At 37.8% G+C, this 27211-nt stretch overlaps 5 protein-coding genes across 5 annotated transcripts in view; all 5 read right to left on the reverse strand.

Moving 5' to 3' along the window:
* Positions 1-1776: 1776 nt before the first annotated feature.
* LOC101303838 lies at positions 1777-3370 on the reverse strand. The gene is made up of 3 exons (XM_004287377.1): positions 3006-3370; positions 2691-2909; positions 1777-2595 (listed from the first exon to the last, which is right to left on the reverse strand). Exons 1-3 carry the CDS (start codon positions 3360-3362, stop codon positions 2086-2088), a joined length of 1086 nt encoding a protein of 361 aa, XP_004287425.1. The 5' UTR covers positions 3363-3370; the 3' UTR covers positions 1777-2085.
* An 818-nt stretch (positions 3371-4188) lies between these two features.
* Positions 4189-5043, reverse strand: LOC101296905 (TMV resistance protein N-like). The gene has a single exon (XM_004288821.1). The coding sequence runs from the start codon at positions 5041-5043 to the stop codon at positions 4189-4191; it is 855 nt and encodes a 284-aa protein (XP_004288869.1).
* On the reverse strand, positions 5042-11504 carry LOC101305791 (TMV resistance protein N-like). Its single transcript, XM_004287384.1, has 2 exons — positions 10994-11504; positions 5042-5338 (listed from the first exon to the last, which is right to left on the reverse strand). The coding sequence occupies exons 1-2, from the start codon at positions 11470-11472 to the stop codon at positions 5089-5091; spliced, it is 729 nt and encodes a 242-aa protein (XP_004287432.1). The 5' UTR covers positions 11473-11504; the 3' UTR covers positions 5042-5088.
* A 520-nt stretch (positions 11505-12024) lies between these two features.
* LOC101297193 (alpha-glucan water dikinase 2-like) lies at positions 12025-22650 on the reverse strand. The gene is given in 30 exon segments (XM_004288822.1): positions 12025-12229; positions 13867-13982; positions 14065-14157; positions 14240-14413; positions 14884-14982; positions 15074-15117; positions 15120-15183; positions 15743-15868; positions 16173-16264; positions 16267-16385; positions 16575-16681; positions 16762-16938; positions 17089-17156; positions 17159-17171; positions 17295-17447; positions 17880-17939; positions 18629-18814; positions 18977-19066; positions 19171-19339; positions 19710-19790; positions 19792-19830; positions 20008-20096; positions 20527-20661; positions 20761-20859; positions 20962-21072; positions 21324-21356; positions 21358-21630; positions 22191-22260; positions 22394-22503; positions 22582-22650. Coding segments are annotated over 30 exon segments (3264 nt in total).
* Positions 22651-23956: 1306 nt separating this feature from the next.
* LOC101306952 (transcription initiation factor IIA subunit 2-like) overlaps positions 23957-27211 on the reverse strand; it is a 4835-nt gene continuing 1580 nt past the window's right edge. Inside the window, exon 4 of the mRNA XM_004287388.1 lies at positions 23957-24418. Within this exon, the coding sequence (XP_004287436.1) occupies positions 24278-24418 (141 nt within the window). The 3' untranslated portion in view covers positions 23957-24277. The remainder of the gene's footprint in view (positions 24419-27211) is intronic.

Consider the following 27211-nt stretch of genomic DNA (forward strand, 5'->3'; position numbering starts at 1 on the left):
AATTGTCTCAGATTTGAGACTGAGAATAGGACCAGGTCCTATATTTCCAAAACCAAACCCCAGGTTTTTGGCCCGTTGGAGATGAAATGTATGGATATAGGACTGAAACTGGGTTTTAGAACCCTTGTTGGAGTTGCCCTAAAGCCTAAAGGTTAGATTTTTGGTCTTCTAAGCGAGGTTAATTTTTCTTGTCAAAGGTAATTATTCTCTAGTCTGAAAACACCACGTTACGCTGTTATTAAAAATACAAATAAAAAGTTTAGGCCTTTGGCCCCCATTTATCAAAAAAAAAAAAAAATCACTAATAAAAAATGACCACCATATGTCCTATGGTTCAAAACCATTTAAGAATATTTTTTACAATGTTAGTCATTTTGTAGTCATATTTAACTAAAATAACTAAAAAGTCATTTTGGCTACCTAATTTTCAAACTCGTCTACATTTTGAATGTATTTATGTTTATGAAATGAAGTAAAAATAACTTAAATACATTTAAAATTTGCATAGGATTACATAAAAGGATGTTTTAAATTTAAAAATAAAATAATAGTCTCATCTCGTTCTCCGACCATATAAATTAAGATAGCTAAAAATCAAAATGGAGAGTCTCATCTCGGGTGCAGCTGCTATTTTTGGTACAAAGGCTCTTCAAAATAACTGAAATGAAAAGTCCGTTAAAGATGCTCTAACAATTCTGATTCCCCGAGAGAAAGAAAAGGGGAGCAAAGGCTACGAGGAATAATACAAAGCATCGATCTTTTCGAAGGTACGTTGGTCCTCATTGGATGGGATTAGGATCCTCTCCTTGGCTAATTACTATTGGCCTTGGTTATCCTTGACTTTGAATCCAAGCCGTTCACTTGAAATCCTAAGGTTAAGAATTTGACAACTCAGCAGAATGCAGATGACTCATCAATGAGCAAAATTTCACGTTCCAAGACTGACTATCCATTTTCCTCCGTTTCTTTCCGTCAGATTCCGCCTCTTCTTCTCTATCATTTAGTTTCTGGGAGGTTTATCTTCCACCATCAACAATGGCCTTCGGATCAAATTAATCAAAAGCTCCTTTTGTTCATGAACTTGATCGATTAATTATCTTTTACATACCTTTTCTTTCTATCTCCTCACAAATCGATAACAATCTATCATCTTCTTGTTCCCTTTTGTTCGTCAGTATCAAGTCAACATGATTAGAATTGTTCTCCTGAACTTGAGGATTAATACCATGCACTGAGTTTATAACTGTAAGTTTCATTATCTATTTCTAGTTCTTTTAGCATAAGTGAAGTTCTACATATATCTGACTTTGATTCTCGATCTGGGCATATCAATGCATGCCAAGTAGTTTCATGAACTTTCATCTGCAGTAAATAAAATTGAGTTTGAACCCAGATCAAGAAAGTCACAGATTGATAGAAATCAATCAATACATCTTCAGAGTGTTGATGTGAGATCCTTTCAACCATTACCGGCCTGCAACTGAAATTTCTCTCAAATAAATAAAAGAGGGGTATAATTTCAACCCTAATATCGAACTGGGAATAAAGAACTTCATTTTCCCCTCAAATTCTATAAAACAAAAGTTAATTAAAATGAATGACTAAGAACAAATCGGTACGAAAAAGATAGAAAGGTCTTAATCATAGGGATGCAACAATGGATACATAAGAAATTAGAAATAGAAGGGAAATTAAAAATTGAATGAAGCAGCAAGGAGACGATGAAATATAACTAGAGATAAAAACGATGAGAAAGTGAAGTAAAGCCAGGATGACTGTGAGAGGAGAGAACTGAGGAAGAAGAGAACTCATGCATTTTAACGTTTTTATCCTCATAGCAAACGGCGTTTACATTTAAATGCTACATTTATTGAGTTTTAGTGGGAGTTGTTGACTTGTCATATTCTTAGCCTTAGGATTTCAAGTGAACGGCTTGGATTCAATGTTAAGGATAAACAAGGCCAATAGCTAGCCAAGGAGAGGATCCTAATCCCATTGGATGAGCCATGGCTTGGTCCTGCCTGGTTATCAGCATCACTCGGTAACTTTAAACTTTTCGAAGGTCGGTCTTGATCATCAGATGAGTCATGAGTCATTACTTGGTCCAGCCTGATTATCAGCATCACTCCTGAAATTTTCATATGGGATAGGCTCACACTCAATCATATTTTCAATGATAAGATTGGGATCCCATGCTAGACTGACCCCTGTTTCCTTCACTCTCAAACCAGCTCCAGCTACAACTTCAACCTCAACAAAGTCGTGGCCTTCTAACCTGAGCTGATTGTTTGATAAATGTCCCTGCCAAATAACTTCATGTAGTGAAGTTATTTCAGTGGGATATGCTGGCCGGACAACAACACAAACGAGCTTGGTGTGATTTGTAACAAAAATGGATCTACGCTTTGGAGACATGTCGTCGCCGCTGAAATAGAGGGAACAGACGACGCGCACAGTCAAAGCTTTCAAATTGCAACCAATAATTTGAGGCACTTGGAAAAAGACTTGATCACTTTTTCTGACATTTATGAACCGCTTTGGAAAATCATTTCCAGACAAACAAATGCCTCCATCTTCCAATGCAGTCAATCCTCCCTACACCATATAAAGTACATATAAGAAATGCATTTCTCTTACCTCTGTGTGTTTGAGTTTTTGTTTGTGTTAGCCGAGAGAGAGAGAGAGAGAACCTGCAGAATGCTCTGCCTCGAAGTTTCTGAAAAGTTCCGAACAACTTCAAGTGCTTTAGTGTAGTGATCTGATTCCAACTCCTTCAAACTAGTTTCTAAATCTCCGTTATGAGGAAGGCTTGCGCAATAATTGAAACACCTACGTTTCAGATTGGAGTGGTCACTGGGGCTAATGTAATAATTGGGAAAAACGCCACCCTCTCCATTTGCAGTCGATCCCTATATCGTATGCAAAATGTGTATAAGCATTACATTCTTGCTTGTGTGTTGTGTGTTTGTGTTTGTGTGTGTGAGAGAGAGAGAGAGAGAGAGAACCTGTAGGATCCTCTTCCTGGACGCTTTAGGAGAACTTGGAATTATTGCAAGTGCAACACAGTGATCTGATTCCAAGTCCTTCGATCTAGTTGGTAAATCTCCACTTTCCAGAATGCAATTATTCAAACTTTGACCTTCCGGAGGGCTATGAACACTACTGTTTCCCATATCTAAAGAGGTAAAGCCTTGTGTTAGAGCAGGAAGATGGTATCTAAGCACGTCTGGGTTACGGTGTTTCACACGAATCAGGTCCTGTAAAGATGAAGAATCCAACTCCAGATTAACCACAGAATGTGGTACTTTACTTATGGCCGTGCGACTTACAAGAAGAGTTGTCAATGAAGTCATGTTCCCCATATCATCACTCAACTCCTGAAATTCCGAACACCCAGAAAGAACAAGAGCTTCAACTGATTTCAAATTATAAAAGCTCTCTGGAAGGTTCTTGAGCTTTATGCAGTCCTTAAGGTTTACCAAGACAAGTCTTCCAAGATATCCAATGGACTCGTGAATCTCAGACAAACTCTTACAGTCCTTCAGGATCAGATATTTAAGATTTGGAAGATTTGAGAAGTCTGGTGTCTGTGTTAGGTAGTGTGAATGACTGAGATTGAGTATCTTCAACTTCTTAAGCAACTGTTAGACAAGACCAAAAGAACACAAAAATCACAACCCAAGAAGAAAAAGTAGTGTGTTATGTCATGTATTAAACCAGAAGAAACAAAATTTAAAAGTTAAGTTGAACTAATATACCGTGGATTGCTCCCAAACTTGTACTAGATTGCTGTACCGCAGGTCAATAGAAACCAGGTTTTGTTCGTCAAGAAAATCATTTTGTATGATCGGAAGAGAGAATCCACGCCAGCAGAGCCACCTTAACTGTTTGGAAACATAGCCATAGTCTCCATCGAGCTGTACATAGTTGAGTTGGAGCAATCTCAATCTCTTCATCTTTCGGAATGCCAATGTTCTGAACCTCTTTTTGTCAGACCTTTGCAAATTTAAAGCTAGTCCTTCAATCTTTTTAGTTCCCTGCTAAGAGAAGGTTAATAGTAAGAAAAAGCTTATTTGGATGTAAAAACTTTATAAGCGCATATGAAAATCATGGAGATTTATACTCGTATGACAAAAACAATTAATTAATGATGTAGGATGCAAATATGTATTGGTTGGGAAGTATTTACTATTTAGTACTTACAGATTCTTCTGTCAGTACATCCATGACCTCTTTCTGATGCCACAATCTACTACGTTCTTCAGGTTCTTTAAGGGATTCTACACGAACAACTTCTCTGCCCATGTCTCGAACCAAATCGTGCACCATGAGCTTGTTTCTTTCATTAACAGTTACAAGGCAACGTTGAAGGAGGACACTGATTCCTATTTCGGAACGATGATCACAGCCGTAAAGGATTTGTGTGACATATTTCTTGTTCATTCCAACAAAGAAACAACATATGTGGAGGAAGATTTCCTGCTGATCCTTCTCAAGTGCATCATAGCTTATTTGGAGGATTTTGTTGATTCTACCATCAGGAAACTTTTCCAAATTCTTCAATGTGTCTTTCCAATCTCGTTTGCTTCTTTTAAAGAGAAAAGACCCTAAAACTTCGAGAGCCAGAGGTAAACCTTTACAGTAAGTAACCACTCTCCTTGTGAGCTCTAAAAATCCTGAATCATCAGGACAAGGATTGCGAAAGGCATGCCAACTAAAGAGCTCCAGAGCTTCTTTTTCCTTCATTTCTCGAGTCTCATGGATTTTATTTTTATCCACTTCAAGTAGCTCAAGCAAATGTCGATCTCTAGTTGTCACAATAATTCTACTTCCTGGACCAAAAGTCTTGCGCCGACCAAATGAATCACTCAATAGAGCTAAAGCAGTTAATTGGTCCTTTTCATCTACATCATCAACAATGACAAGTACCTTTTTGCTTTCAAGTCTTTTTTTTATCACAACGATCCCTCTATCAGCATCACCTACGTCTATCTTGGTTGGTTTCAAGATATCAGAAAGAAGTCTTTCTTGCAAGGTGATCATACCGTTTGACTCCTTGGCAGTTTCCCTAACTTTTCCGAGGAAACTCTAATTTTCAAAGCTATGATAGAATTTGTTATAGACAGCTCTTGCGAGTGATGATTTCCCACTTCCACCCATACCCCAAATTCCAACCATGCGAACATCATCCTCTTTCCCATCAGATAAGTAATTACACATATCTTTAATGCGAGACTCTATTCCAACTGGGTAGACCGCAACATGTAAGTAGGTGTTGGTTTTGTTCAGCCTTCTACTGATTGAGTCAACAACCTCGGTGATACAATGTCCTTCGGTCCTGCCAGTTATATTAAGAAGCACAAGTAAGACCGAGTGTAAAGGCGGAACAATTTTTCTGGAGGATACATAACAAATGACTTTCAACTATTAGCTAGATAATAACGAGAGCGTATTCAGCGCACCCGGGTGCGCCGCGCACCCGGGTGCTGTTAAACAAAGTAAAAACTCATGTTCTCTCTCTGTCCTCTCATGTGAGAGGTTTCTCGGCGACGGCTAGGTCAGACTAGCAGTGGCTTTGCATCTTCGATTGAGAGAGGGATCTCTTTCTCTCTCTCTCTCGTCAAACCTATGGGAGTGACGGTAGGCATGCTCGATGGTCCTCTCTATATACATGTTTCGGCGGTTTTCCTGCCGCTTTTGTTGGGGAGGTTGTTGGCGGCGTCGACACATGCCTGGTGAACTGGATCTGGTTTCGTGTTGAACGGGAGACGAAGTTGAAGGCTTTGGTTTCTGGTGGTGATAGAGAGATTGATGGTGGTTGGAAGGACGGTTGTTCCCTTCCAATTGTTATCAAGGGCAGTGGAATTGAGGGTAAGGCAGCGGTGAGTGAGCCTTGCGTGGTGGTTCAGGATGGGGTTTATGCGACGGTGCTGCGCGACGGTGACTCCAGCATTTGGATCGATGGTGAATGGAAACCTGGAGATTCTTTTGTTCTTCCTCACGTCGTCACTGTGGTTGATGGCGGAGTGCTGGGAGGGTTGCATCACCTCCTTGGTTGGGCTGTTCATGGTGGCTCTCACAATGTTGGGGCGACAACGGTGGTTTTAGGGTGGAGTGCCGGCGGCGCTGCACGTTGGTTGATGGCAGCTAAGGTTTCTATCAGGGTGACATTAGCTGGGCTTTGCTGGGCTTAGGTTGTTATTTTGTTTTTTAATTTTATTTCTTTTTTGGGTTCATATCTTTTTTCATGAAAGGATATTGGACATTTTATTATCTTGCCTTGAGTAAGAAAGATCGCAAAAAAAATAGAGACTCGGTGGTCCCTTAATTGGGACTTATATTTTATTAGCCAAGCTCTATAATTTCTTTGTTTTGGGCTTCATACAAGAAAGTGGGTGTACTAGGAGATTGCTAGTACAGTTTGCTCTTTTTTAGGTGGATTTGTAGTAGTTTATACGGAACGGTTCTTTCTGTCGCCCTCACTGAAGGGGATCGTTTTTGTACTACTTGCTAAGCTAATAAAAGATGACCTCTTTTGAATAAAAAAAAAAAAAAACACAAATAAGACTCAATTGAAACTACAAGATCAGGTCTTATAATCTCTCCATTCCAAATTCACATACTATCATATGCATATTTGGAAACATTTTACTTTTCCTTTCTCCTACCCTTCTGTTTGTTATATAAATTTTGGTTGGCTCGTTGGTTGACAAACAATTGGACCAAGTCTCATCCTTTCTTAGTTGGAAAGGTTTTGATGACATGTTGGCCGAATTGGGATAAAAGAAACATTTTTCTTTTTCTTTTCTTTTATTCAAAATAAAACTCCTAGAATACAGATTAGGGAATATTGGGGTGTCGTTCCAAGTTTTATACAGAAATATTGGGATGCTCAAAAGTAACTTTCACAAAATTTAGAAAAATATAATACTTTGATACGGGTGTATCCTAGCCTTTTAAGGATTAGCCGATTCCTTCTCCACGTTAGTTAAGGAAATAGCTTTTCTAGCTTGTTAGGGGAATAGTTTTCCAACTTTGTTTGGGATTAGTTGTCTAACTTAGTTAGGGAATACTCTCCAAGTTAGATAAGGATTTATAGAGATTTAGACTCTATAAATAGAGGTGTCTAGCTTAGTTTTAGGGGGGAGGGAAACAGAGACAACATCTGTTTAGACTAGAGGGAAACAGAGAGATAGACTTGTTTAGAGTTATTGTGAGGGAAGGATTCAGACAATAAACATTGTACCTTTACACAACAATAAGAGGAGATATATTTCTTCGAACCTACATTCCTTGTGCGTTTCAGTACTATTACTAATTCCGTTATTAGTAGTATCCGCCTAGTAATCTGTATCAAGTTGGTATCAAGTGCGCATCGATTCTGCGAGGGGGTTCCTGTGGTTTATGGTCCTTACTCGATCGCAATACAGAAAGCTAGGCAAGGTTCTTGTTTCTTGGGAAAAAAACCAAGAGGACAAGAGAAAAGAGGATGGGTGACGAAAGAACAGACAAAGAGAGACTTGATGCGGTAGAGAAGCAGTTGGCGTCGATAGGTTCTACTCTTGCGGAACTGGCCAATTTCATCAAACATGAGAAGAAAGTCGAACCTTTGGAGAAGCCGAAGAACAAGACTTCTCATTCAGATGACGAAAGGGAAGAAGTAGATTCGGATGAGGAAACAGACGACACCAGCAAAACTTCGCATCAAGGAGGCAAGGGTTCTTTTCGAAATCTGAAGATCGATTTCAAAGTTGAAATCCCTATGTATGACAGGAGTGTCAACGTAGAGAAACTAGACGATTGGATTGAGCGTCTAGAGACTTATTTTACTCTTTATGACTACTCGTCAAAGGAGAAGATTATCTTTGCAACTCTAAAACTATCGGCTCATGCATTGACTTGGTGGAAGTCCTATCAGAAAAATAGTGATGGAGAGGCAATGTCGTGGAAGAAGTTCAAGGAGTTGCTTAGGAAGCAGTTCTATCCAGTTGGTTTTCTGGAAGAAAGATGGTGCAAGTGGTACAACTTGCGTCAAGAATTCAATCAATCCGTACAAGAATACACCACCAAATTCTAGAATCAAGCTATGGTTTTGGATATTTCATTGAAGGAGTATTTTGTGTTCATGAAATATGTGGCGGGTCTGAGTGAGTATATCCAGAAGGAGTTGAAATTATTCACGGTGGAAACTATTGCAGAAGCCAGCATGAAAGCCATTGTCATTGAGGGCAAATTTAAGAAGAATGTAACAGAAAGAGATGGAAAGCACTCTGTGGGTAAGTCCAATGGTTCCTCTGTCAAAAGGAAGGAGCATGAGGGTGGTGAGTTTGATGGGAAAGAATGTTTGGTTTGCAGTCACTGCAAAGGAACAAGCCATGTGGTGGATAAATGTTGGGTGAAGTCAAAAGGAGGAGAAAAAGAAAGTCGCTTTGACCACATAGGAGCCAAAGGAAGTACCAGGGATGACAGAACCAAATGCAAAGCTCAATCTTATGACAGGAAATAAGTAGCCTGTAACGGATGAAGCAGATCCGAGGGAGCAGCTCTTTGTTGTTAAGTTACAGGTGAAGACTAGTTTGGTTGATGCCATTGTGGATCCGGGTAGTCAGATGAATCTTATCTCGGAAGCCTTGGTTCAGAAGCTGGGTCTCAAGACAACCAGACATCCGAAGCCATATCCGTTGGGATGGATCCAAAAGGAAGCAGGCGGGATGAGTATTACCAGCCAATGCACATTTAAGTTTGCACTTCATGAGTCTTACATCGATGAAGTGACATGTGATGTGGTGTCATTAGATGTTTGTCAGGTTATACTAGGTAATCCCTACTTGTGAGATAGATATGCTATCTATGACAGGAGAGCACAAAGGTATACGTTCACGAAGGACGAACAACAGTTTGTTATTCGAGCGATTTCCCTGCCACAAGAGGCAAGCTTGGTAGCAGTGACTCGGGCTAAAAGATTAGTCAATGCTTGTACGAAATTTTTCTTGTTGACACGTCCACATGAAGGGCACTCAAGTCAAGATATTGAGAAGACAAAATTGAAGAAGTCACAAGCAAAGTACAAGACTAGACCTTGTACTTTTGGTATTAGCGACTTAGTATGGTTAAGGCTGAGTAAAGAGCGCCTTAAAGAGGATCCATTGCTAAAGGATTGCATTTTAGAGCAGCAAGTGGCTACGACATGTCGAGGGGAGCAAACAGTGTTCTGCATTGGGCGTGCAGGTCAGGTTCCAAGCAAAGCTAAGTGGTTCAGCAAAGACAAGGGAACTCTCGAGTTTCCTAATCTCTAGTTTTAACTTAAGCGGGAGTTTAAGTTCCTAAAAGGGGGAGGCATGATACGGGTGTATCCTAGTCTTTTAGGGATTAGCCGATTCCTTCTCCAAGTTAGTTAAGGAAATAGGTTTTCTAGCTTGTTAGGGGAATAGTTTTTCAACTTAGTTTGGGATTAATTGTCTAACTTAGTTAGGGAGTACTCTCCAAGTTAGATAAGGATTTATAGAGATCTAGACTCTATAAATAGAGGTGTCTAACTTAGTTTTAGGGGGGAGGGAAACAGAGACAACATCTGTTTAGACCAGAGGGAAACAAAGAGATAGACTTGTTTAGAGTTATTGTGAGGGAAGGATTCAGACAATAAACATTGTACCTTTGCACAATAATAAGAGAAGATATATTTCTTCGAACCTACATTCCTTGTGTGTTTCAGTACTATTAATAATTCCGCTATTAGTAGTATCCGCCTAGTAATCTATATCATACTTTGATCGGTTGGAAACCACCTAATCATAAACTTTTATGTAACACATCAAAGTATCACACAAGTACTACTCACGACTGGAGCAGCCTATAGAACGTGCAAACCCTAGGTTTTCTACAGCGGCGCGACCTTCCTTCGATGGGTCGTTAGGAGGCGGGGCAGAGGCAAGCTCAAGTCAGACTTCTTTTGGGGTCGGAGACATAAGTGGTTGGGGGCGGTGACGTTTGCAGGCGTTACCGCTTGGCAGCAAGGAGAGTTTTGATCGGTTTCAGATCGGAATCGGGTTTGAGGGTGGCTTCATGAAATCTATTGGATCGGTGGTGTTTGAACTCCGGCCTTCTCAAACTTGTGTTTGTTGTCTCAGTGCCTGTAGGGCGTCGGAGTCGACTTTGAGGCGGAGGTTTTGAGCTTTTGGTCAAGGCCAACTACTGGTTTGGGCGAGGTGATGTTGCTGGTTGTTCAGTCAAATGCCCATCTCAGGTTCCCTTAGCAATTGGGTCTCAGCCCTTGGGCTTTAGTACACCTGGATTTTTTTTGTGTGCCTGGGATACTAGGTCTGGGCTTTGGACCTTAATTGCCTTTTAATTCTGCTTTTTATATGTTTAGAATAATGGCCTTTAATCTATGTTTTCTCATAGATTTTAGGTTTTGTTGTTTCCTTTTTCCTTAGTGTTGGTTGTCCTTAGTGTTTTTGACTATAGGAGTGATGTTGAATAATCTCATTAAAACGGTCAACCATGAATAAACATGAATAATCTAAAGACCATACAAGCAAAAACCGTACAAGTACAAACTAATACCAGCAAGCTATAAATTGAAAAAAAAAAAAAAACCCCTTAAAGCTACATTCTAAAAAGTGTACATTAATCAACTAAAAAGTGAATATTAAATGATCTCTCAACCTATACAACCATGAGACAAAGCGACCATCCTACAGAGTAGGACACGTAAGACCCTACAATCCATGACTTATTAATCGTATTAACTAAAAAGAAATGTTGTTGTTTGATTTAATGGATCTTCCTTGTAATTTACTTTTTACATCAAAAAGAAAAAAAATATATATATTGGTTGGCTGGTTGAGCAAAATTTATGGGTGTCAAAATTGGCATGACCATGAATAAAACTTAGAAAAGTCAACTTGCTGAAAATCACTACCTAAAATATGAAAATTATGTAAAACAAGCAGCAGCTAGCAGTAAAAACGATATAATTAAGATAGATTATTACCAAAACTTGCTGCTATTCCAGCCAGAAAGATCTGCAACTTCTCGAAGAGCAGATCTCCACCCGGATATTTCATCTTGTGTTCGTCTTTTGAGAGCTTCATGTATCTCAATAGCCTCGCAAAAACTACCCGTCATATACCTGAAATAAGAAGGATTAACACGATGGAATATTGGGAATATCCTTCCTTTCCGACGCTCCATGATGTGCACCAGCTCGTCAAGACACCAGCTCGAACTTGCATAGTTTTCTGACAAGATCACGATATAGTACATAGAGCCTTGGATTGCCCGGATCAGTGCCTCTGATATAACCTCCCCTGTTCTTAGTTCCTCGGAATCCCTAAAGACCTGTATTCCGGCACGAATTAATGCCATGTAGAGGTGGTCCGTGAAGTTGGTCCGTGTGTCTGAGCCTCTGAAGCTCAAGAACACGTCGTACATATATCTTCTCTTTGTGGAAGAGGGGGAGGATGAAGCCATTTCAAGTGTTCCAGAGTGAGTTTGAACTGAAAAATGACGAACTTCTTTACAATCCTCACCCTCTTAATAAAGGCCTGGCATGGAGGGGCAAATCCGTCAAGTCGATCCTCACCACACCCTCGTCGAAAGTTCTTAGAACTTTGGTGACAAACTGACGGGAAGTTGTTGGGTGCACATTCTTTAAGAGTAGTAGTTGATAATGTAGAGGTTAATTATTATTATAAGTGCGAATTTCAAATAACATTACTTTTTTGTCTCTGCCTGCTTTGGATGAGTGAGGTGAAAACAAAATATAAGGAATCGCCGCTCAAGTATCTATGATAAATTGATAATGCATAGGACAATCCTGGTAGGTTCCTGTCATTGCTTTTTTACTACGGTATCAACGCGTAGGACAATCCTGGTAGGATGCTTTTTCTCGAAACATCCTTTTTTACTTTTACTATGCATCTTTCACTACACCTTCGGTGAGGACAAAGAACTTGTATTATGTTTCCCAACTCTACACAAGACTGGCACTTGGAAAAGTAGAAACCTGGTCGTCGCTAAAGGTTAGATTTGTGCCCTTGACTGAGCTACATATACAAGTCCATCTTTTACCACACCTTCAATGTCCTGAGGACAACCATCAAGACCTTCTAATATCTTTCCCGCCTCTGCAATTCTTGAGAAGTGTGAGACTTGGAACCCCCTATCAATGATCATCCGATCGCTTGAGTAATCCAATACAACTTTCTCCTCTTTATCCATGATTACACTGTGACATTATGACAATCATTATATGGCTCCCCTTGGGAAAGAAGGCAAGACAACAGAATACTTTGAACACATTCTGCCATTTCCGACAAATTGAGCATCTTTCATGATAGGCTAAATTCTTAGCCAAATTTAACCTATAAAATAAGAATATTTTGTGAAATCTTTTTTTAACTTACCAGAGTCCTCCACCGTAAGCTAAATCCTTAGCTAAATTTATAGCCTTTTGCCTTTAAAAAACACTCCCACCATAAGCTAAATTCAAAGGTAAAGCCATTTATTTTTCTTTTCTTATATATTTGTTTAGAGAAGAAATTTTAAATACACACCCCTAATATCTTAATACACACCCCTTACTTAATACACCACCTATCAAGTTTTTCATTTCAGTATTATTCTTAATACACATCCCAAACTACCTAAAATGCCCTTAATTTATGAAATATTCTATTATTTAATATAATTAATTTATATTTACCATTTTGTACCTCTTTTTACATATTATTTCGTCTAATTTTTGATAGAAATTTTTTGTTATCATCATTCAATTTATAATCAAATTATTATTGTTATATCCCAACTCCAAATCACCAATACAAGTTTTCAAAATTCACAAGCTAGTAGAACTGCTAGTTATTCGATAAAACATGTCATGATAAAAATGCAGCACTTAACAATATGATATGTAAGATCAAACTAAAGCTGATACATATACAAAAAAAAAAAAAAAAACAACTCAAATGAATTGTGGAGAAGAGTTGGGGTTAGGGGAGAAGACATGTTTTCGACGATTTTAGGTAGAAGACGTTGAAAAGAATCTTCTAGAGCTTTATTTTTTTTTTTTAATAATAGATGTATATTTTGGTCATTTAACTTACCTATAAAATCTCAATAGAAACATAAAATAATAAAGGTGTGTATTAAGATATTAAGGGTGTGTATTTAAAATTTCTTATTTGTTTAAATCAATAATTACTCATAAAAAAAAGATTATATAAATATATTCGATATAGAGCTCATATGAAAGATCTCGTCGAGATCTTCGCGATGGTTGTGAATAACCAATTTTTAATTTTGATGATAGTGTAAATTAAAAGGAGAAATGTAAAGTTGAATAAAATAACATTTAATTTTAGCTTACAAACTTCATAAGCCAAATTTGGCTTACCAAATAGCTCAAGCCAAATTTTTTATCTTGAAAAATATAATTTAGTTTACAGTGGAAGTAAATATAGGCTAAATTTGGCTTTTTAGCCTATGACAGGAGATGGTCAAGAATGCACAAACTGAAATGGTCAAATTGCCTCTTTGCACCTATACCAAGTGATTGTAGAGGGTCGACTGTCGAGGCCAAACAAAATAAATCTAAGTGAAGTTAACCAATGACTGACTGGTTATCATCGACCTTCCTACCCCACCCACCGCCCTGATTTCAATACATACTGGATAATTTGAACTTTTAACAACAGGATCAGGCCAATTAATTTTGAGATATCCTAGGTTTTCCTACTCTTACAGATCCTCCATATGTATGTAAAAAATACGTAACTTTCTGAAGCTGACTCTTCCAGTCGAGCAGTGTAAAGATGAAAGTTTTTGTTCTTTATTCATATTGTAGAATTCAAGATTAGGACAAACCTGTCATAAAGCCCAGCACCTGCATATCCTTCCAGATCCTCAGCATTTGAGTCTGATCTGAATATGATAGACTACTTGCTATAGAGAACTATTGGCTTGCTCGGATAACAACTAACCTAAGAGCCATAGTCATTCTTGAGATGTTGATTCGTGAATGAAGAAAATACAGTCATCTGATATATTAAAAGTTTCCCTTACAATTGGAGAGTTTAGATTGGCTTTTTGGGTTATGAAGCTCATGGCTCGTCCAGGATATGCACCCACCAACGTCTCTCCCAAGCCCTTAACTATCTGTATATGCATGAAGGAAGAATGATGATTACATTTGATGGCATGGAGGGGAAGAGATTTCAAACTCAGAGACAAGTCATACCTCTGTGTAAATTTCTGCAGTGTTCCCTGATAAGAGATTCTTTGTGTGAATAACAAAGGCATAATTGGCACAGATGACTTCTTGAATCAATACAGCCATGCATATATTCTCATGATCTAGTTTAGCTCTCTTACAACTAATAAAAGCTCTTTCATTCCACTTTGAAGCCCAAACCTGTTGAATAGGGATAACAATAGATGTCATGAGAGCATCATATGATGGATCTTACGTCACCAGAGTCTTGTATCCTGGCACAAATTTCTGCCCAATAATATTCCCTCTCTTAAGTATTTCCACTATTTTGTTACACTGCTGTTCCATCTGATACTTTATCAATAATCTGTTTCACTTGAGTAGAAAGTCTTATTTGGACATTCATTTTCAAATCTTTCATCCATTTCAAAATTGAAGATCATGATACAAAATGTGGTGGTGGAAAAGAAATATTTAGTCCATTAGAAAGATAGTTTCTTACAGTAATACTGTTATGCCAACAAAATTCCCAAAAGGAAGAGATAGAGACCAACATACAATCAAAATCGCTCCTAGATTTTTTGGTTGTACGTATTCTGAAGTTGCGATTTTAGGAGACTAAAGCAAGTTAACCTGATGGACCAGCAGGAAGAAGGTGATTGACTTTGTACCTTCTTTATGGCACGCCAAGCTTGATTCCACCTCTCGTCGCCTTCGACGCCATGCCAAGGTATTCTTGAACTTTTTATTATGCTCTTAAGTTGATGGGTCTACCAAAAGATTCAAATAAGCAGTATGAATAATGCAGGTTACCTGTAAAAATAACAGAATCAATACTAAACTTAAAGATGGCTTCAGGACCAAGGAAAAAGGAGCATTCAATTGTAGAATAGATTCTTGTATTGCTTGAGTTTAGAAAGGTCTCCACTCTTCACACATTTGTAAAATGAAGAAATCTTATATGTTATATCCTGCAAAAGGAAATTAAATGTTCAAGAAATCTTAAATGCTATGTATAATCAACAAACATGACCCATATGCATAAGAAGACACCAATATAAAACCAATAAGGAACAAGCCAAAAAAAAATGAGACAAGACTGCACAAATGCAAATACGCAGAAAAATGTATCTATGGACGAAAAAAATAAAAACTCCTGACAAAGGCATTGATATGAACTTTAGGGCATTCCTTTTTGGTGACAAAAGCATAGATACACAAAAAAGTTCTCTTAGAAATAATAGCCAGTCTGATAGAGCTTTCTAGATTCAGAGACGGACCTGGAGAGAGCATTATATATGAGTTGAGCATACTCAAAGGCTGATCAAAATCAGAAGCAGCTTTCTCAGAAACTCAGGGGACTGAGTAGGAAGCATATAGTATGATTTTGGTACATTAAAATTGAAATTCGGTCAAATGATGGTAGAATTTGTATCGTATTTGATATAAATTTTGTAATCAACATTCAGTGTATACCAAAATAAAAATGGTCAGAAACACCAATCAGTAGGTTTCTTTTGGAAACAATACCTTATTAACATCTTCTAATAGGACCTTTTCAAAGGCTCCAAATGGTATGGCAACTGACATGGGAATTTTAATCCATGCTGGCACCCTTCCTCTCAAAAATTTAATGTTGCAAGATTTTGCTCCAACCTATGTGGCAAAAAGCATCAGATTACAGGAACAGATACATAATTTCAAGGATTCAGCCTTGAGAAGACATTACTTCAAACTTAAAAGTATCCAAGAAAAAAAAAAAATTAAGATGCATAAATCTCCAGGATTCCTTCCAATTATGATGCCTCTATATGGCAAAGCATACCTGCATCATTCTAGTCTAGCTCAATATGAAATGTTGATTGCCAGAAATTAAGGATTTGTACTTTTTCATATCAAATGCACACAATATAGTCTGTCATTTGGAAATACGTAATTAAAACTATGAAAGGCTATATACCTTGCTATTTCTTGCTCTTATAGAGACATGAGATAAAATATCCGGTGTATCAGGTGTCAGGACAGCAACTACTCCATCTGGAATCTCCTCTCCCCATTTACTCTAGTTGCAATTAGAATGGTTGGCTTTTTGTAAACTTTGTTCTGAATACTAATTAGCTCATTAGCAGAGGTTATAATACCCTGCACATCAACTGGGCTGATAACCTGCCAACTGCCGGACACAACCCCAACTCGAGTTAAATCCTAACATACAAATATGAAAATAATATTAAAAGTATCAAGTTATATGCTTTAAATGTATGTATAAATCGCATAGTGAAACTAATACCAAGAGAAAAACCAAGATCTCAAGACATCATCAAAAAGCGGATATTGGAAAGAATTTTCCATCTAATCGTACCAGCCTAAGTTAGCCATCTTTCTAATAATGGGGTCAAAACGTTTGATGAGAGTAGACAGAATAGTCTCCGATCCAGCCCTCATTAACTCCTCAGAAAAAGTATCAATCTGACATCAGGGAGAAGACATAAAAAGCAAGCTCACTCGTTGTCTAGTATAGATGCAAAAGTCAAGCAACAACATCATACCGCAAACTTCTGAACTCCCAGCAAATTACCAAGATATTTTGCACTGGGCTGGATCTTCTTCTTCTAGTACTGAGACATATCAGCAAGTACTAATTGTAAGCGATCAAGAATAGCCTTTGATTGTAATGCCCACTGACCATGATTGGGTTTATACAGTTCACTAATACAGTACCAGTCCTATAACATCAGCATGACACCATGAGTTCAGAAAGGGACTCCATTGAACATTAAAATTTCAAAAAGAAAAAAATATCTCACCTTAGAAGTCCCCTAAATGATATACGAGAAAAGGTCAGCATCATAACATTCATTCTCACAGAGACCTACCTTGGTGCAGTAAATGAGATCTTCATTGTTAACTGTTGACAGGCATAAACTTTCGAGAACCAAGGAATGAAGAACATAATCTCCTGTTTCAGAATCATAAAAGTGCCCAGTAAATTTATTGTTTGCACATTTGCATATTTGTATCTGTCAACATTAACTCTGATAGTTAAGTAGATACTTGAGCTAACAGCATATTTGATGCTTACCGGTGGGTTTGAAAAATGTAGATCTCTGAGTCCCCTTTCCATAGTTGTTTTGACAGCTGAAGCCAAAGCAAGATCGAGGAACAGTATATCTTTTAGTCTTCTGTGGGAGGTGTTGAGAAGAGGGTGAAGCTCAATATGAGATTCTAGTAACTTCTGAAACATGATTTTGAAAATCAAAATCATTCCTTAATAAAGGCAACTCAGACAAGAAGGGTTTGTAACACAGTACTACCTCCATGAGTGGTAAAATATCTCCGTCGCTGTGATGTGCTTTGACAAAGTTCAGGTACTCCTATTATGTAAAGCACAATAAGAGAGAGTTTTACCATTCACATAAGAAAACGAAAAGGTGTTACAAGAACAATTTCAACGTAAGTTTACTTCAATTACAAAATGGAAACTTTACCTGCAGTTTAGGGGAGAAATCACAAATATGGCTTCTGAAATCATGATTCTGGGGATCAAGAGAGAAAAGTGAATTAGTTATTACTTATGAGGAAAAACAGCACAAGAATAAACCTTTCATAGTAAACAACAGGGAAGTTCAACAGTCGGTGAAAACTTTTAATAGTTCACAAACATTACCCTATTTGAGGGAATCAAAACTTCGATAGCAGATTCAAGGTCAGCATCTGAATGAACAGCCTGCGGGAATGTCGATAAATCAAAAAACTTGAATAGTTAATCAATAAATCTTATAAAAGAAATGAAACTCTGTGTGGTGGATTCGAAGGACACAAAAGAAAGGTCTATAGGTTGCAATCCAACACAATTAAATGCTTTCAAATTCAATAATAAATTAGATTGTATGAAACGCTCTATATGTTGTCATTTTATCTATTTATTGTTCTGTATTTCATAATGAAGTAACATATTCATGGGTCACTGGTTCATACAAAGTGGAATTCATTCTAGAAGGTACCTGAAATTATGAGAAATCAACAAAAAGAAAAAGGTTCTCAGTCAAGAGATCATCTGGATAATTAAGATCAGCATATGGAAAAGATATCTTCCCGTAAGTTTGTGACATTAATGTCCAATAACATTGCAATCATGTCTTACAGAAAGTATTTTCCATGATATTCCACTCATAGATTTTATGCAATTTAGAAAATAATAATAAAAAAGTTCCTTAACTCAGTATTGTTGCACTATACTTTAATAGATCAGCATGCATACTATACTTTAATAGATCAGCATGCATACTATACTTTGATAGATCAGCATGCATACGATATGCACAGTTGGCCATTCAACTCCTATGCGAACCCCTATGGAAAACTGTCAACTGAAGCTCCCGTAGACAGCAAGTAAAATATGATTGCTTTCTGTACCTTTAATGTCTTCAAGTATGCCGTGAGGTCGTGGACGAGACCCTCCTTAGTATCAGCCCTGAAATGAGGCTCTGAGACAATGGGGCGGTCATAACTTGCAAGCTTCTCTTTGCTGAGACAATTTGCAATTAATGTTTTCCAATAAACATCAAGTCTGAAATCAGACTTAATGTAATGTAAGAGTGCCTGTTACAAAGCAGATGACAATATCAACATGCAATAGTAAGAAAGGTATAAGTCATCTAACTAGTTTGCAATAGTTAAAAATCACCCGCGACCGGTTTGATGGGGCAGTTAGGTATGCTCTGATATTGTACGTTCCAGAATATGAAACCATACCTACCATACCTCACAAACTATCACATCATCCGGGCTACTATTATTGTGTAACTTTTGGTGCCATTCCTCCATCATGCCACTCTTACAGTCATTGTTCCTCTGATAGTGGAAAGTAGCAAGTTATATGCAAAGGGTGATGTAACATGAGCCCCACACGTTTATGTGTGTGTATCGATATATATACAACAATACAACTCAGATACCTGAATCACAAGTATTTCATCACGAATCTTCTGTCCAATTCCCCTGACCCCGGCAACCAACATGTGCCATTAGTAGTCTCACAATCTCACTACATCCCATTCCTTTGGCTGGTTTATATATATTTTCTGTAGTAGACTGGTAAACCTATCTTGAGCTTCACTAATCTCACTGCAGATATATTGCAAATTCTGAGGTCAATATAAAGTAAAAACACAATTGATATATATATATGAACTGCAGAAAAATTCTAGTAACAATTGTCCTCTGGTCCTTTAGTTAGCTTTATTAGATAACATTGGATTGTTCTTGGTACTGAAAAAGGAAAAAAGAACTCAAAACAAACAGAAGCCAACATCCAGGACCCTTAGTAAAATAACTAGGGATAGATCATTCACAACCTATGCAAAGCGAAGTCATATAATTATTCAAATCGAAGAGGAAACAAATAGAAAGAAATGCAAATATGCCATAAAATGATGATAACATGCCAATGTGGAGTCTTACTTTCCAAAAGTAGTTAAGATAAAAGCTACAATACCGAGGTTTCACATTGTAGTTTTTGTTCCAAGTGAGGTGCCTGCACGACATGAACCTCAACCATACCAACATGCCAATGAGCACTTTTGCAGCGTTCTGTGAGCTCCGTAGCAATGTTGAATCTGTGAAAGGTCAGTATAAAGTTGAAGGGATGAAATGAATGAAGCTGAAGACAATTTCGCTTAGCTTTATGTATCAAAGACTTTACATTAGTCCTCCTATTTTAAGAAACTAAGAAGTGGCTTGATGACAATGCACATAAAAGATTTTTGGGAGTATTAGTTATAACTTAATTTTACCTGTGCATTAATGATCTCTCAGCCTCTTTCTCTCTACGAGAGATTTCATCAGGTAACCATTTGTCAATTTCTTCCCCAGCCCCATCAACCTGCATGTGAAGTGATCTATCAAATTCAACAATAAAATGCAGTCTCCGTAGAGAGCATGCAAAAAAAATCGTGAAATTTGATTTCTGATTCTTGTTTTGATATTTATTTGATAAGTTAAAACACTTTTGGGAGTCCATATCACGTTTTTAAAAAATAATTGATTCAACCGAATTCATTTTGGTTCAAGTTTACCAGTTGTCCTTACGAGACATAGCATATACATGAGAATCTTTGAAAATAAGGCATAAGTGCAAACCTGCAAATGCAGGGCGCATCACAGGAGAAAATTAAATTGGGTAATAATAATCAGCTTTATGATATGTTCATGTATATATCATCCATGCACACAAGCATTATGACAAATATATACAGCTAGTACAAAATTTTTGAGAGTTAAGAAAGAAGTAATTTAAGAAAACAGATGTCTACCTTTCCACTCGAATTCATGGGTATTATAGCTACATAGAAGTTGGAGCCATTATCTTTTATCCACGAGGACCCGCTAGACCATATCACAAATTGGATACCAATGAAATTGCTTTGCTGAAAATTGATATCTACAACCTTTTTTAAACATAAGGTGGAGTTGTTAAATAATGTTTTAATTGAAGATAAAAAACAGTTCATAATCATAGAATGCAGTAAGCAGCTTCATTTGTATACCTGAAAGGCTCCGTTACCAATTGACATCTCGTTAAAATAAGTCTGGCATGCTCCAGGAACGACATTTGAGTTTTTAGGTCGAATCTCGGGTGGAGGAACCTACAGGCAGGGAGGTGAGGTACCATTCATGCTTGGGAGAAATCTGAACAGCTTAGATCTCCACTAAACTGCATCCTACTAAGTCAAGGAATAAGTACTCACCAACCATTCCCCAGGGGATATTTTTGAAACACCCCAGTGAAGCACTGTAGCACCTCTAATGTTTGTAGCAACCATGATGTGATACTCCCCCCTAACCATTTTCGAAAGGACCTACAAACAATCAAACATCAAACAAAGTTTCAAGGAGAAACTTGTAAAAATTAATTTCGTTTTTATAAAGCAGTTTAGACTACTACAGTGATAATTGGATCCTACATAGACCCATGCCCACAGGATTGCTACATCTATTAAGAAAATGGCAGCTGTCCATGAATGAGAAAGTTCTTATTTCTTAAGTTAGGGTCCATAATAGCATTTATTCTCCTTAACGAAACTAAGGATTTGAAGTAGAAGAAACTAACCACTACTTCATAGTTGCCAGCATGATAACTTTTTCTGAGAGACTACATCATCTCCTCCCATATATTTGTCAACAAGATTCATGAGAGCTGAACTTGTCACTGTGTTTTTGGCAGGTCCTGCGATATGCTTTTGCAACCACTGCTCAACAATATGTTTTCATTTGAAAGAGTATGCACTCCTTGGCTGCTCTCTATTATCAGCCACTCTCTTGGTACTGGAAGTCGGAAAACTACTGCACAAATCATTCAAGGATATTCCTTTGGATAGCTGATTTTGTATCTCTATCAAAGCATCCTCATAGTCTTTCTGTATAAGAAATACAGCCAAAATATATAAACCAAAAACTGCTTTAAGGTCCAGCTCTGTATATTAAATATCAAAGTGCTAATGAGAGAAAGAAGCCGAACCATCTATCGCAACTTCCATCTTTCAGAACAAACTCAATAGCATGTATGTTGGGATCCGCAACTCAATGGTTAGCAAATATAATTCTCCTTTCTGCATCTCAGACAAGAACTAACTATAGTTAATAGTCTAATAGAGCTCTATTCTTTACACACAAACACGGCAGAGAATCCATCAACAGTTTGTAAATAGCTATTTTAACATAATAATCCTTCTTTTCATGATTTCTTATTCTTTGATCTTAGTAGGTCAATTCTCTGCCCATGCACATATTGTACAAAAAATTAAGACCGGTCCAAGACAACCACTTTATCAATGATATTCACTTTATACTGCTGAATCATATAACAAACATACCACGACTACGAATTAAACTAACTAAAATTCACCACAAGACCAAAAAAAATTGAAACTTAATAAAGCAGAAGAATCATATATAGGGAAATGTGGTATTGAAAGACCTTGGTGAATCGAGTCTGCAATGAGCCTTGCTTGAAACTATGCGAACCTGAATCGGGAACGAACCAGTTCCTGTACACAGCAATCAAATTTACCAACCCATCAACAACTCCTACATATCAACATCCAAAATTTCCAAAAAAAAAAAATAATAATAATAATAATTAAAAATATAAAAAAAATATTGGGGGTTTTGGAAAATTACATATTTCCACGGAAAACACAACCCCAGTGAAGAATCCAAGCGCGGCTGCATCTGCTGAGCTGAAACTCAAGTCTAGCGCTGCGTCCTTTACAAGACCCAGAGATATTTATCTACAACAACCAACAAACCCAACCCGATCAATCCTTGAAATCCATTGATTAAGAAAGGAATTGGATTTCGGTGTTTACCTGAAGTTGCATCCCTTCGACGAGCTCGAAGCGATGCACAGGAGCATGGGGAGAAGTGGAGGTCGCCATTGGCGAGGTTGAGAGCTTGAGTGAGCTCGGAAACCGATGAAGGGGTTGGTTTTGGGTTGGGGTTTTGAGGGAGGGAATCTGATGCTGGTGGAAGTGAGAGGATTGTAGGATTCGGATTCCGAGACCATTTTCGACGATTCGAATTGTGAGTCTGAAATTTGAGTGAAAGAGAAAAGGTGGAAAGCTCCCAACTCTCAACAATTGGCGCGCTTTTGTTTTAGGATCTTTGATTTAGGCCTATATCTGTCAGTTCGTTACTTCGTTTGGGCCATTAAACGTGATAAGATGTGTGATAGTCCATCGGTGATCAGCTGATGATGTTACATTCCTAGTAGGCATGGGTAAGCTTAATCACAACACAATATGGATTAAGACATGGGTAAGCTTAATTACAATCCCTGACTTTCCAATATCAGAGGTTTGCAATTTGATTACAAAAGAGTGAAAAGAATGAGTATCATCATACCCAAGAATACAACAAGAAAAGAATCAAATTCGACCATGAGAATTGAGAAGATTAAGATCAAACATGGATGCCATCTTTAGAGCAAACTATAAGGCCCCAAGTTCTCCACCAGACTTTCTCTAATGCTCATGTTGGAGGCAGAGCCGAGGAATCTAATCTCCATTACTATTCCGAAGCTCTTTCATTTACAGTTTTCCAATTATCTTAAGGAGGACTACCCAAATTTATTATTAGATTTCTTTTTTATCTTCACGACATTCACCCTGAATTTCTTTACAATCATACACAATTATGTACTTGTTGTATTCAACTTTTACGTGGAGAATATAGAGAAAGAAAATAGTAGAGCTGATTGTAAAGCAGAACGGTGATAAACTTTACCGAGTACGTAAACAAAACTTACGTCCAGGGTACTTGTAGTTTCATATTTGTAACTTCATATTAAATCTGCTCATCGTATTTGTAACTTCATATAACATCCTCTAGTTACTTGTTCATGCATATGTTGTTTCCTTTTCCTTGCCGGACATTAGACCCACTTAAGAACTCTCAAGAGGACTGAAATCAAATATCATACTTTTGGATTAAAGATGACAATCAAAAAGTACGATGCAAAAGAAGACGAACATTCGATCAAACACCAGGGAGACAAAGGATGGAAATCATGTAACTCTTGGAAGATGAAAACAACTAGACAAATCTTGTATAGGGTACGGATTTATAGAAAAAAGTTCTGCATGGTGTAGAGTGTAAACAAATAAAAGAAACCCATACAACTCAAGAATGCTAAGATCACCAATTTTCAACTAACACGGATAGCGAGAGAGACTAAATGCAATACAAATAAAACATCAGACATTTGAATGCTAACGTATAAAGCAGAATCATACTGTCCATAATACAAATGTAGAACTACAAATGTAGAACTATTTGATCTCCAACACGTCTCATCTTCTAAGGAGAACAATAGAACAAGCACACACTATCCTCAATATAACATCAAATAACTACAGCTGTCAATGTAGAGGGCTTTATAACTAATGTGTCTCCTACAGTTTCCAGTTCCTGCAAGTAACCAGACTAACTGCTATATTCCTCCTCACCCTCCATTACAACAGAATGCAAAGTCCTTATTTAGCATGCCACCAACAGTCTGCCATCTCATTGTGAGAGCAGCTTTGAGTCACATGCCACTATTTTAACACGCCCAACATTTTCCTGACTATCCTCATTCTTAAACAAAGCATCCTGTAAGATGAAGGTCCAAACATTGTCACAGAATCTGTAGGTGTGCAGATGTCCCTGTATAGGATAGAAAGATACTGTTTGTCAGAAATAGCTCAGATTAAGCTACTTCAATTTTATCAACATGTATTGATTGTCTGCATCATGAGAGATACAGGCATGAAAGAGCTACTTCAATTTTATCAATATTGATTGTCTGCATCATGAGAGATACAGGCATGAAAGAACCAAACAGGAAACATGTCATGCAGATGACATGAGTCCTTCATATGACTGCTGAACATATCCATTTGACCATTCCATGTGGGGAAAGATAAATGTCAGAGACCAAAAGCAAAACAAGAGGAAAAAGTTAATTGAAACAACAGACAGACACAGGAAAATCAAGGATAAACCTGGATCATCTGTTTAATCCAAACTATTGTTCTTTATATATGGTCACACTTCCTGAAAACGAACTGAATGAACTTGTTTCAGTAATAACTATGGAACATCAAATCTGTTCAATGCCATGTGCTATTGTTTATATAATACTTTTCAAAAAAAAATTATTCTAAGATCTAAGACTGCTCTATGGAAGTCCATCAACAAAGTTAACATCAATATAAACTAGTGAAATATCAAAGATGAACTGCTGGCCCACATAACCCATTGGCAGGCGAGGGACCTCCACAAATGCTATGTATTGTATAGACCGAACCTATGTGCTAACAATATACCTACTCAATAGCCTGCACGCTATGAACAGTCCAATGTAACCTGTTCTAACTTCCGCTCATGACAATTGCTGATCCAACTTCCTGGTTTTAAGAAACACTCCATCAAATCTTTCTCAAAGAAAAGTTGATCAGCAACTCTTCACACATGACTTAAAGGGAAATTCTGAGTCTCATTTGCCAAAACTAGATTAGCACTAGTATACTAAGTACAATCATTCTCATCCCGGGTCAGTGATCCTATAACTTCTAAGAAGTGACGGAGGAGGTGCTTACGTTTCAACTTTTGGGCTAACATCTATTATTGTTAGCCCGGAAGCTGTTCATTCACTACTGACCCACCCACTAACTTCAAGTAGCTGAATCACTTGTGAAGCGATGTAGAGAAGGTGACATGGTGTTCGCTCAGATCCAACTGGTACACAGTGGTACAGCAGCAGCAGCAGGATCTGTGAATAGGGGTGGTGAAGTTGAAAGCTAGGGAGCTATTTTTTGTATTTTTTGGTGGGACTGGAAAGCTAGGGAGTTCACCTCAAAAGGAGAAATATTTGAATATGGGAATTCCCTAATATGGCACTTTACATAGACAAATGCATACAAATAGCACTCCTGTCATGAAAATATCAAACGCGCATAGCACTTCCACTATGAGATGCCATTTCTGAAATAGGGTACTTTTTAAGATTCATTTTTGGTATGTCCTCTTTCAGAAACCAAACATAATTAATCCAAATGATTAACAGACAATGGTAACCAAACATAATCAAGAATGATAATTAACTTTTTCAAATTAAAAAGTCGCAGAAATAGAACTTATTATCAAACATCTTAGTAATGGAAACAGTTATATACGTGCCATTTATGTTAAGTTTAAAACAAAAGTAAATTTTTTTGTCAAACCCCATTATGTTTTGTTACATTTGGAGATTTGGTTACAGTAAATGAAATTACTGGTCATTACTATTTTGCATGCATGCAACTTTGATTATATGTCTGCGTCATAGGATACCTACAACTACACAATTGCATCAGTCGTGTTGGATAACTCTATACCTATAAGCTTATAAGGAGTGCCTCTGCCTTGGACCCTGAAGCAACTTAATGATTTTCATCTTAGAGGTATAAGCCAACAAGGAGAGCAGCTTGTCGTAACATAATATAAAGCAGACTGGCAGTAAGTTGAACATAAGAAACAATATTTGACAAATTCCAACAAAAGCGGTCTCCTAATTTTGTGTTCCCCATTTACATAGATATTTGTAAATTTATTATGTGGAGAAGAAAGGGACTATGAACATATATAGAAAAATAAATTCAAGAACAAGCACCCCATGTTGAATGATACTTGACAAACAGTGGCAACAAACATAGAATATATATATATATATATATATATCGGAGCCGTTCGAGAGCGGACGTCCGCATGGCTCTTAAAGTGCGGACGTCCCTCCGTTCGCCATCATACGGCGCCGGCGAGGGCGCGCCTCCACCCTAGCGGACTCCAGCAGCGTCCCCGACCACTTTCCATCCCCGGCGAGTCCGCCGAATTCCAGTTTTCCGGCCAGATCGACTTTGTTTGAAGTTTTGGGTGATCTGGCCGGAAAACTGGAATTCGGTGGACTCACCGTGGAGAGAAAGTGGTCGGGAAGCTGCTGGAGTCCGCTGGAATGGAGGTGCGCCCTCGCTGGCGCCGTACGGTGGCGAACGGAGGGAAATCCGCACCTTAAGGCGGTGCGGATGTCCGTATCTGAAACGGACTGTGTGTGTGTATATATATATATATATATTCACATCAAACAGATATTATCACCTCTGCAAACCTACGGGTCAACAATCAAAGAATACCTGAGGAATAGTACGCTTAAAAGTACTGAATTTCCCAACAAAAGCATCCAATATACGCCCCTACAAAGATACAAATTTTTTATTAGCTAGAGAAAGAAACAATTCATGAATTTTACCAGTTCAAACAATTCTAGCAAAAGCTTTTGACTGTTAGTCAGACCAATAGAATCCGTGCTTCGTCCATCGATGGCTGGTCAACACCTTTCTCGAATATTGGTTCCACCTACGTCCATAAAAATATTACACGAACTGAATACTAGATGAATACAAAAATTAGTAAAGTATCATG

Source organism: Fragaria vesca, linkage group LG1, assembly GCF_000184155.1.
Source record: "Fragaria vesca subsp. vesca linkage group LG1, FraVesHawaii_1.0, whole genome shotgun sequence".
In the NCBI taxonomy this organism is placed as follows: domain Eukaryota; kingdom Viridiplantae; phylum Streptophyta; class Magnoliopsida; order Rosales; family Rosaceae; genus Fragaria; species Fragaria vesca.

Coding starts and splice junctions, on each gene's coding strand:
- LOC101303838 (XM_004287377.1), bottom strand. CDS start 3,362: ATGGGGAACATGACTTCATTGACAACTCTTCTTGTAAGTCGCACGGCC. Junction 2,910..3,005: donor CCAGGAAGAGGATCCTACAG/GTTCTCTCTCTC, acceptor CATACGATATAG/GGATCGACTGCAAATGGAGA. Junction 2,596..2,690: donor CGAGGCAGAGCATTCTGCAG/GTTCTCTCTCTC, acceptor TATATGGTGTAG/GGAGGATTGACTGCATTGGA.
- LOC101296905 (XM_004288821.1), bottom strand. CDS start 5,043: ATGATCACCTTGCAAGAAAGACTTCTTTCTGATATCTTGAAACCAACC.
- LOC101305791 (XM_004287384.1), bottom strand. CDS start 11,472: ATGGCTTCATCCTCCCCCTCTTCCACAAAGAGAAGATATATGTACGAC. Junction 5,339..10,993: donor TGGAATAGCAGCAAGTTTTG/GTAATAATCTAT, acceptor TATAACTGGCAG/GACCGAAGGACATTGTATCA.